Source organism: Plasmodium sp. gorilla clade G2 (assembly GCF_900097015.1).
Source record: "Plasmodium sp. gorilla clade G2 genome assembly, chromosome: 7".
In the NCBI taxonomy this organism is placed as follows: Eukaryota; Apicomplexa; class Aconoidasida; order Haemosporida; family Plasmodiidae; genus Plasmodium; species Plasmodium adleri (nom. inval.).
In genome coordinates, this window is record NC_041699.1 from 545,001 (window position 1) to 558,081 (window position 13,081).

The 13,081-nt window shown below is 18.2% G+C and overlaps 2 protein-coding genes across 2 annotated transcripts in view; both read right to left on the minus strand.

The window, feature by feature from the left end:
* Positions 1-7,200, minus strand: part of PADL01_0711900 (conserved Plasmodium protein, unknown function) — a gene marked incomplete at both ends in the record, with an annotated part of 9,975 nt that extends 2,775 nt beyond the window's left edge. Inside the window, one exon of the mRNA XM_028681152.1 lies at positions 1-7,200. This exon is cut by the window's left edge and continues 2,775 nt beyond it. Within this exon, the coding sequence (XP_028537558.1) occupies positions 1-7,200 (7,200 nt within the window).
* Positions 7,201-12,532: 5,332 nt separating this feature from the next.
* PADL01_0712000 (histone H2B variant) lies at positions 12,533-12,904 on the minus strand (the record flags this gene model as incomplete). Its single annotated transcript, XM_028681153.1, has 1 exon — positions 12,533-12,904. The coding sequence occupies one exon, from the start codon at positions 12,902-12,904 to the stop codon at positions 12,533-12,535; it is 372 nt and encodes a 123-aa protein (XP_028537559.1).
* Between the last annotated feature and the right edge of the window lie 177 nt (positions 12,905-13,081).

A 13,081-nucleotide genomic window follows, 5' to 3' on the forward strand; every position in this document is an offset into this window, starting at 1 on the left:
ATGTTTATCGGAGAATTTTTTATTAACATCTAAATATTCATCTGTAATATTCATATCATAAGACATAACATAATTGTTATTAATTATTTGGAAATTATTATTTGGTATATAGTTTTCATAAAGGTTTGCATTCGTTCCACCCTCCACATTATTAGTATCATTATTAATATTATCACTATTGTTAATAATATTTTCACTATTGTTATCAATATTTTTAATGTTATCACCAATAATTATATTATTATTAGTATTATTTGTAACAATATTATTATTATTATTATTTGTAGTAGTAGTAATTACTGTACATTCTATATTATCAGTATTATTAATAAGGTCATTTTCATTATAAGTGGAAATATCTCCATGATTATAATAATTCTTTCCATAACAATCATAATAATTTGAAACAATATAATATGAATTTTGATAATATATTTTATTATAATTTTCATTATTAGTTTCATTGTGTTCAGGTATTACCGTAGTAACATCTTCATTGTTATAAAAATCATATGAAGGATTCATATTGATTGATATATTTGTTACTTTTTCAGGACTTTCATTAACGTTATTATTTATATTATCTAATAATAATATACCATTTCCATTTAACAAAATTTTCTCTTCTGTTTGACCTGATTTATATAATTGACTATCTGTTATATTAATATCAGATATTAAAGTTCCACGATTTTCTGAATTTTTAACTTCTTCGTTTGATTTTTCATTCTTTTTCTTTTTCTCATTCTTTTTGTTAAACGTAACTTTTCTTCCTTTCTTCTTAATGGAGTTGGTATTACTGCATGGTACATTTTCATCATCATTCTTTTTAACCCCAACTATAATATTATTACTATTATTGTTACTATTATTGTTACTATTATTATTACTATTATTATTATTATTATTATTATTATTATTATCATTTATTACCTTCTCTACCTTCTTAGTTTGTTTTCTCCTTTTATCTTTTCCAGTTTGAACAATTTCAGGGACATTCTTTTCTATTATCTTATTATTTTCTTTCAAATTATTCATCATATTATATTGGTTCAAAATTAATTCATTTGATTGCGTTACATTATTAGGCATTAAATATTCTTTATTGGAGTCTGCATCATTATACTGATTATTTTCACAATTTATATGTAAATTATTCATATTATTCGTATTAATTTCTATATTTTTCATTTTAGTCGTTCTTTTCTTCCTTTTATTTAATTTCTCATCAACGTTAGTCATGATGGGCGCTGTTATTTGTTCCTTCATATCTATTGAAGATATATTATTATTATTCATATCATCCCCTTTTTCATTTTCTTCTTTATTTTTTAAGGATTTACTATTCTTTCGTGTTTTATTAGTAGTCCTTTTAACTGATTTTACTACATTATCTGCATGGTTATTTGATATTAATGACTGATTAATATAATTATCACTATTAATATTATTATTATTATTATTTAATTCGTCAATAAATTTTTCATTCTTTATGGAAGTATTAATAAATGAATAAGACTCATTATTCTGTTGTTGTATATTTTGAATCATATTATCCTTATAAATATCATTTGTTTCAATTTGTTGTATATCTTGATCTTGACCTTGACCTTCTTCTTGTTCTCCATCCCTTTCTCCATCATTATCATCATCGTCATATAATTCATTTGAATTTAATTTACCTTTCCTTCTTGAATGAATATTATATTTTTTTTGTAACAATTCTGGGTTTTTTACTAATCTTAAACATAATAATTTTTTTGACCATTCACTTCTAACCCATGTATTTCCTTCTTTAATTAAAGTTTTCCAGCCACATTCACATTTCATTTTTACTTTTGTTCCATCATTATTTAGCCATTGACTCATATACATTTTCTGTTGACAAGAATTACAGATTATTAATGGTACCGGTTTTTTCCATCTTGGACTTCTGACCCAATTATTATTTTTTTTTAAAAAGTTTTTAAAACCACATTTACATAATAATTTCACTTTAGATCCTATATCATCTAACCATGTATGTACCCACATCTTTGAATTACATTCTTCACATAATATTTGTGGTGCTTTTCGTTGTTTAATATTTCCTCTTCTTACCCAATAAGAATTAATTCGATCATAATTTCGACTACCACATTCACAAATCATAATAATTTTTGTTTTATCTTTATCAAGAAATCTATTCGTAACTAATACTTCTTTACATTTTATACAAAATATATGAGGTGCCTTTGGTTTTAATTCATCTTTTTCATCATAATAACAATTTATAATTTGTTTCCAATCAGAATCATCTTTAATATATTGTAAATAACCACATAAACAATAAAACGTTATTTTAAAATAATTTTCTATGGATTGATTTTCTTTTACTAAATCTTTATATAATTTTATATCAATATATTTATTATTTCTAATACTTTCACAAAAATTTATATTACAATAATTATTATTCTGATAAAATTGTCCTTCCATATTATCATGTTCCAATATATTATTACATTTATTATAACTCGTTTCATTATTATTCATATTATCTAAATTATTAATATTATTATTGTTATTATTATTACTTATACCTTCTTTTACAGTAACCGTACTTAATTCATCATTTTTTGCTTCAAAAAAATTAAACATTTCAACCCTCTTACATATTTGAATTTTATAAGCATAAAGACAATTAGAGCATATCGTATTATTTTTCTTCATAATTTTTGTATTATCAGACAAAGTTTCAAGAACAGTTTCGTTTCTATTTTGTATATCATTTTTTACTTCATTTAAATTTTGTATATTATTACTTTTTGTTTCATTTTCCTTCGAATTTCCCAATAATAAATTAATTGAATTTTCATCTTCTATTGATGGCAAATTAATATCATTAATACTTGAAAAAATATCAATCGCATTATATATCTCCTTATTTTTATTAAAAAAATCTTCTAAACATATTTTTATTCTAACTTTTTTTTCTCCAGTATTTTCAGTTTTACTCTTAGGAACTTTACTACTATTAGCCTTCGTCGAATTTTTCTTTGTTTTCCTTTTTGGTTTTTCTTCATCATTTTGTTCAGTTTTGGTATTTAATGATAAATCACATTTAATATTTGATAAATTATCTTTATCATTTGATATATTTTTATTTGTATTATGATTATCAAGATTTTCATTGCTAATACAATTTTCTGAATTACCATTCATTACATTTATATTATTATTATTATTACACATTGTTGATATATCATTATATAATATGTTATTATTCATATTTTCATTTTTCACTTGTATATTATTCGAAAATTTATAATTTGTATTTAATTTATTTATATTATCATTAGGAGTTATATTGCTAGCATTATTGTCTTGAACATTTTGTGTATTCATTATTTCCACATTCGAATTAATATTATTATCATCATTTTTTTTATTACTTTTTGCAGTATTTTTATTTTTAATTTTATTTCTCTTCTTTGTTACATTTTCATCATGTATCTCTTCTTCATAAAAATAGTCATCATCTTTTTTATTTTTTCCTTTTCGACCTCTTAAGTTTCTTCTACCACCTTTTCCTTTCCCCTTAATGTTATTTGATTCTTCGTTATTATCGATTGTTTGATTATTGTTTTTTTCCCCTGATCCATTATGTTCATTATCATGGTTCGACATGAAAGTAAAATGGTTACTATTAATATTATTGTTACAAATATTAGTATTGTTGCTATTAATATTATTATTGTTATTATTATTATTATTATTTTCATATACACAGGGAATAGTTTCAACAGGCTCCTCTTTTACATTACAATTAAAAGTACTTATATTATTATTATTATTATTATTCATTTTATCATCAGATAATTCACATTTTACCATAACTCCATTATATGTTAATCCATTTAATGATATATTAGAAGTATGATTATATTGACCATTTTCTAAATAATCCGTTTCACAATTTTGTTTATCAATTAATGTCGCACTGTTCCCACTACTATAATCTGTTACAGTATAATCCATTTGATTGTTATTATTTATTTTATTTATAAATGATAAATCTACGTTATTATTACATTTAATGTTTAACGCTTGTACACTTTTTAACTTTTTAAATTTTTTTCTCCCATTCAAGGTATTATTACTACAATTATCATTATTATTATTATCATTATTATTATTATCATTATTATTATTATTATCATTATTATCATTATTATTATTATTATTATTATTATCATTATTATTATTATTATCATTATTATTATTATTTATATTTATTTTTTCATAAATAACATTAGTATCAGCATTTTCTTCCATCTTAAAATTTACATTTTTTTTCCTTCCTGGACCAACTTTTCGGTTTACACCTTTCTGCGTTTTTCCATTATCACCACACATTCCATCATTATTAACACACATATCATTTGTATCATTTTGTTGATTCTTTGTTTTTGTATTTCTTTTCACACCCTTAACATTTGATGAGGTATTTTTTTTCTTTGGAACTATTAACATTGAATTATTTTCAATATTAGGATTATTCACCAAATTGTTATCATTACTATTATCTTTCTGGTTTAATAATAATAATAATGCATTCTTTTCATTATCAGTATATTTTTTATGAACACCCAAATTATTATTATTACTATTATTATTATTATTATTAGTATTATTATTACTATTACTATTATTATCAGTATCATCTTGTTGCTCCACTTTCAAATGTATCATATTTTTATCGTTAATATCATTTGAGTAATTTCCAACCTGATCGTTTAATATATCATTAGAATTGTTTTCATACTTCTGATCTTCATTTATATCATTATCATCCTGCATAACACATGATTCATCTTCCAAATTTTCATTTTTAGGGGATTTTCTTTTTCTTTTTAATGATCTTCTCATTTTTAGAATTTTCTTATTTTTTTTTTCAAAATATAAAACTGTTTTATATAATTCATCGTTTTCATTTATAGTAGTAAATTCAGATTTATTATTTAAAATCATATTTTTAAATTCTCTCTTTTTTACTTGCATTTCTTCCATTTCAGTATCATAATCATCACTTTTAAAAGGCATCTTCTTATCATTATTACTATTATTATTTGGACAAACTGTATTAACATCATTATTATAATTTGTACAGCTGTTACTGGTTGAAATAATTTTTACTTTTTCAATATTATTTTTTGTTATCATTTCATTGATTTTATTACTTTTTGGTTCATCACTAGCTATACTATTGCTACACCAATTATTACTATTATGAACATTATTTATATTTGGAATATTATGCCCCATATGACAATTATTACCATCACTAGCATTACTATTAATATTAATATTATTATTATTATTATCATCTATGGGGTGATATATTTTCATATTACCATTATAATCTTCATCCCTTTTAAAATCCTCAGTGATATTTAAATTATTTACATTCATTGAAGAATGGTTATACAAATTCATGTTATTTTTATTTTTCTCATTAATTACAAAATTATTATTATAATAATCAGTTAGTTCATACATTTTATTATCACATAAATTATTTTCCATATAATTCAAACGATTCACATTTAATGTTAAATAATTTGAGTTATATAATTTATTATTTATATCACATATATTATCATCATTTGAAGAATTACTATTAATTGTATAGTTAAGGTTTATATCATTTGATAGATTATTCCGTAATCCATTTTCATACATATCATTACTATTATTATAAATACTCTTATCTTGTACTTCATCTGTTACATTATTCATTTTATAATTGGAATGAAAAAAAGTATCCTTATTATCATTTAACAATGATGAGCATTCACTATTATTATTATTATTATCACACATTATATTATTTGTGCTGCTTATTTCCTTTATGTAATTTCCTTCCATTCTGTTTTCATTTACAAAATCGTCATCATACAATAATTGATGTTCACTCATTGTATTATTTTCTATCAAATTCAAATAAATATTTTTTGCATGATCCATATATGTATTATGATAGTTATTCATCATATTATTAACTTTTATATTATTTTTTGGTACATATAACATTTCTTTATTATCCACATACAATGTATCATTATTCATATTCTCTTTTTCATTACTAGTTGATTGTATATAAGTTAAATATTCAACTCGATTTTTTGTACTTACATTATTTATATCATTAATATTTGACTCAATGTTTTTATTAAAAATTTTATTCAATTCTATGTAATTTTCATCTGCATCATTTGTTAATATATTATCTTTCTCAACCATTGTCTCCATTTCACAACTCATGTCTGGATCTTCAATAATTACATCACTTTTATTTGTGCAATAATCTAAGTTATTACTACTAGTATTGTCATATTTATTTTTATTATTTTTGTTGTTAAGGTTGTTGGTATTATCATCATTGTTAATAATGTTTGTATTTTTGTTATTTATATTATTTAGTTCATTAATATTGTTTGTTTCATCATAATATTGCGCACTTGTAGTATATTCCATTATATCCTTTTCATTTTCATAATTTGATAAATATAAACCATTCTCATTATGATTATTATGATTATGATGATTATTGTTATTATTATTATTACTAATGTCATTATTATTATTATTATTATTATCATCATCTGATATATTATTTAATAAAACATTTTTTGTTACATCGTCAATTATTATATCATTTTTATCCATAGATGTGTCCATATTCAATTTAAAAAATTTATTATCATTACATTCATTATATAATGATACACCATCAGATATATCTGAATGTGAAGCATCATATGTTAAATACATTTCTTTCATGTTTCCGTCTTTTATGTTATATTTTTTATTTTTGTTATTTTTTTTCACACTCAACTTATATTTTTCAAGCATATCTCTTTTCTTATTTAATATTATATTCTCTTTTTCCTTATCATTTTTCTTCATCCTAGAATTCTTATTTTTTTCACTCATATTATTTATAGAATATGTATAATAATATTTGTGATAATTCAAATTTGTTGTATTTACAAATTTAGGATTCTTATATTTCCTAGTACTATTCTTTAAAATTTTCGTCTCATATTCTTTATTTCTATTATTATAAAGCAAAAAATTATTCTTTCTTCTCTCTTTTCCTACGTAATGTTCTCTACTATGTTTTTCCGTTTTTTTATCCTTCTGCAATATATTCATATTTATAGCATCCTTTTTTTTTTTTTTTTTTTTTTTTTTTTTTTTTTTTTCCTCTCTTTGTTTTTTTTAAATGGGTGTGCGTTGTGAAATGAAAAAAGAAAAGAAAAGAAAAGAAAAGAAGAGAAATGAAGAAAAAAAAAAAAAAAAAAAAAGGAAATTGAAAATAAAAATAATAAAAAGAATAAAAAAAAAAAGAGAGAATATAAAATAAGAAATGAAAAAAAGAAAATATTATATAGGCATCAACTCATTAATAAAGGACAAAACGTTTTAAAACTACATTGGTACACTATAAAAAAAAAAAAAAAAATATATATATTACATATATATAGTAAATTAGTTATTTTATAATTTATTATATTTTTAAAGTGTTTAATAATGATTATATAAAACTTATATAATATATATATTATATATATATACATAAATACTTATTAAACAAACATCAAAATGAGAAAAATGAAGCGTTAAATAACATATTGTATGTTGTCATACATATAAATAAATATACACCACTGTATATTTAAAACATAGAAATTCAAAAAATACATTAAAAAAAAAATGAAAATATAAATAAATAAATAAATATTTATGCGATTCAATAATTTATTTACATAGGTAGCTAAAAAAAAAAAAAAAAAAAGAAAAAAGGTTCACATTGAACTTTTTAGTTTAGGTTTTTACAAAATGGTATAAATTTTTACAATATATTTATCTCTTCCTTTTTTTTTTTTTAAACTCCTTTTTCAATTTATAGATACATTATGACATTTATATATATGTATTTTATTTACTTTAAATATAAGAAACTAATTAAAATATATTATATAAAATGTAAAAAAAATATATAAAAATAATAAAATGCATATAAAATAAAACATAACAAGTATAAATAAATATATAAGTATTATATATTATATATAAATATGTATAATATAAACTTATTAATCATCTTTCTAAAAACTATTAAAAACACAAAGAAAAAAGGAACATATAATTATATGTAGATAAATATTAATATATAAAATATAATATTATACAAACAATAAATAAAGAAACAAAAAGGTAAAATGAAACTTTATTTTCATTATTTTTATCACATCATAATATTATTTTATAATAACAAACTTTCTTACAATTTTATATGTATATATAAATATATATATATATATATATATATATATATATATATTAGTTCATTATTTTTATACATATAAATCTATATATATATATATATATATATATATATATATATATAATATAAATATAGGTATTATATTATAACTATATACTTCTGTACATAATACATAGATAAAGCAATATATGTATATAATCTAACATATTAATTAAAGAAATTTATCAATATATAGGCTTCGTTTTTTTTTTTCAAGAGCAGAAAAAAAAAAAAAAAAAAAAAAAGTTTTCTATTAAATGTGAAACTCCTATTCTTACATCATTAATTCCATTCAAATAAATAAGTAAGGTTTAACTATAATTGAATTATATGAATATATACTAATTTTTTTTTTTTCCTTTTCTTTTTTTTTTTTTTGTTTTTACAACTTCCATTTTAACTATACTATTTCTCTAAGTAAATATATATATTTATATATTTTATTTCACTTGAATAGATATACTATTTTTTTTTTTTCACATATGATGTTCTTACCTTAATATATTATAATATATTATATATGTATATAAAATTATACTTAATATTATTAATATTAATAATCAAATATTAATAACATTTTATTTTTTTATATTTTTTTATATTTTTAATATAATATTTGAACAAACTAATATATACATAAATGTATTTTATAATTTATAAAACATTTAAAATATTATATAAAGATATAAATGTAATTAATAAAATAAATATTACAAATAAGTAAATATATATTTTATTATTTATTATATTATGTATTTTATTATGTTTATATGAATATTTCATAAAAAATATATAAATATATGTAATCATTAAAATATTATTTCTATATAAACAAAAATGGATATATAAAATGAAATAATTATATAATATATTGCAAAAGATATATATGTGTAATGTATGGTTTCTATAAATATATTTTTCTTATTTATATAACATTATGTATGTCATAATTTATACTTTCATATAATAATAAAATAACCTGGTTGTCATTAAAAAAGCCGGACTTTATATATATTATATATATTTCAAAATACAAATATAAAAATACAACAAAAACGTATAAAAATATGAATGTTATATATTTAAGCAATATACTTTTTTCAATTCATAAACGGGTATATATAAAATATACATATTATATATATTGATATATTTATTTATGTAAATAATACAAACTGTTATTAATATAAATAATGGTTATATTTTGTGGTATGATTTATTTATAAAATATATTTTATAAATTAATGGTTTCCAATTAAAAATTTTTTTTTTTTGTTTTTCTTTAAAATTAAATATGGTTTTTTTCTTTTTTTCATTATGATATATTATTTCTTATTATAAGAGAATAACATATAAATAATATTTTAAACTTATTCTTATTTTATTTTATTTTTAAATGATTTAAATTTTATTTAAAAAAAAAAGATATAAATATCTATTGAACACAAAAATGAGGAGTTTTTTTTTTTGAAAGAATATATTTTGTAAATACATATAATATATATATTTATATGTTTATTTATATTATATATTTATTTTTTATAATTTCCTTGTATAATATAATATATATATACATATATATTTTATTTTTTAAATATGGGAAATTTCGAAAATTAAATAAAAATTTACATCAATACATATATATATTATATATATAATATACATTATTTATTAGTATGCTTATTATTTTTTTAAGGTTTTCTTTTATAAATTGTATATAATTAAATATAAATATTACATAATTTTTTAATGTTTTATTATATATAAATATTACATGAATATTACATATTTTTGTATCCGTATGATCTTTTTTATGAAAAAATTTAACCCATATATATAATATGCATATAAAAAAAAAAAAAAGGGAACCAAGTATATTTATTTATATATATATATATATATATATATATATATATTTAACCAAGGGAATGCATGCATATTGTTTTATTTTTTATTGTGTGTATATATATTATATTCAAAAATATTGAACCTTTATAATTTTTTTTATTAATATGTTATTACATTGATAATATATATATATATATATATATATATATATATATATTATATGTGTGCATATATTCAAAATAAGAATATATATACATATGTATATACTTTTATTTTAAGGAACCTAAGAATACCTTTAAGTACATGAATATATATTGTATGTATGCAAAATGGTATTTATAAAACATATTAAAAAAAAAAAAAAAATTAAAATAAATAATATAAATATATCACAATATTTATAACCATTAAAATATATTATATATATATATATATATATATATATATATATACTATGTTTAAACCGTAAACATTTGTTCCTTTTAAAATTAATATTTTATTATTATTATTTTTTTTTATGGATATTTCTATTTGCATAAAATTGTATTCTATTTTCTCTTATCCGTTTTTAAAATATCCCCTGCCCCTCAAAAAATAATTACCATAATATAAAAAAAAAATGTAGAACAAGTATTTTAAATGTGATACATATATTTTAAATTCTTTATGTATATTTCAAGATACAAAATTATTATTTTTATGTACTCATATGATTCAATTATGTGTCATATGTATTATTATAAATATGTATAATATATAAAAGGTTCACATATTTTTCTTTATTTTGTATGAAAATAACATATCTGTTAATATATATTTATATAATATAATAGTACCTATATTTTGAAAAAAATGAAATATATTCACATATAAAATTTCAAATGTATTTCACTATACCACAAAATTACATAATATGTGCTTTATAGGCGTGTGACTTTAAAACAATTTTTACATATATTACAAATTTATTTTAATATATAATATTAGTTTTTATTCTTTCTTAATTTTTTTCAATAAGAACATAAATTAATATGAAGGTATAAAAAATTTTTATAAACTACAAATTCGTGATTGTCAAATAAATTATATTATTTGAAAAATAAATATTATATATATATATATATATATATTTATTTATTTATTATTCATTTTTATTAAAAAAATATATAATTTTTTATTTATATTTTATACAGCTTGCTTACACAATAATTACACCTTGTAGTAATAAATGTAGTGCATTATATATAAAACAAAAAAAAAAAAAAAATTAATAATGAAATAATATTAACCTTATAAATATTGAATAATAATAGGATATATAAATATATAAATATATATATATATATTTATATTTTTCCTGTCCATTTTAAGGGAATATAATTTTTTATATTATAAATTTTCATTTTACCTTCTCCCTTTATGATTTATTAATTTTTTCTTTCTTTTTTTTTACTTTATTTCTTAAATAAATTTTTCTTATTTATTTTATTTTTTTTTTTTTTGTTAAAAATAAAAAATATTAAGTACACGGTTTAAGAATGATCTTTAAATGTTTAGTTGCTTTTTCGATTTATCTTATATATATATATATATAATATTTATGTGCACATATAAATATATACATACATATATTAGATAATTAAAAAAAAAAAAAAAAAAAAAAAAAAAAATATATATATAATATATATATATATATATATATATATATATATATATATTATATCATAATAGACATATGAAAGTTTTCTCATAACTTTTATGGATACATATTATATACATATATATTTGTTACGTGTATCATTATTTTATTTTTTAACAATCTGAACCTTTTACAAATGTATATATTGTTATCAAGTATTATATACTAAAACATAAATGCATATACATATATATAAATATATATGTATGTTCATCATCATGTGTTTAAAAACATAGTTAAATTGTAACATCATTTTTATATGATATTATATATATTGTTCTATTTTCAAAACAATTGTTTTTAACTTCATTTCACAATCTATAAAAACATTTTACATTGGCATGATGTATATTCAAAATATATCATGTTTTTAATAATTTTTTTTTTTTTTTTATATTATTTTATTTTACTTATTTTTTTTTCTTTTTTTTTTTTTTTTAATAATATTGTAATTTATTCATAACTATTAAAATGAATAAAAAAAAAAAAAATATATATATATATATATACATATATATATATATATATATATTATATACATGTTTATATAAATACATTGCATATATTGTTGGTTTATAATCCTAACGTTTCTTAGAAATAACAATTTGCATTTAAGCTGCACTTGTTGTATATTTTGTTACAGCTTTTGTTCCTTCTGAAACGGCGTGTTTTGATAATTCTCCTGGTAATAATAATCTTACAGCTGTTTGAATTTCACGTGATGATAAAGTTCTTTTTTTATTATAACGAATTAGTCTTGTGGCTTCAGTAACTAATCTGTCAAATATATCATTAATAAATGAGTTCATAATATTCATACTTTTTTTGGTTACTCCTGTTTCTGGATGTACTTGTTTTAAGACTTTGAAAATGTAAAGTGAAAAAGATTCAGTTCTTCTTTTTCTTTTATGTCTTGGTCCTAAGGTTTTTCCAGCAGTTTTTTTGGCTGCTTGGGATTTTTGAGCTGGTCCTTTTCCTGACATTTTGTTTTAATTTGATTTGATTTGATTTATATATAAAAATATATATATATTATATATATATATATATTTTTAAAATAAATAAATAAAATAAATATGGTTTTTATTTTATTTTATTTATTCAATTTAAATATTAAAAAAAGAAAAAAAAAAAAATTTATTTTTATTAATATATATATA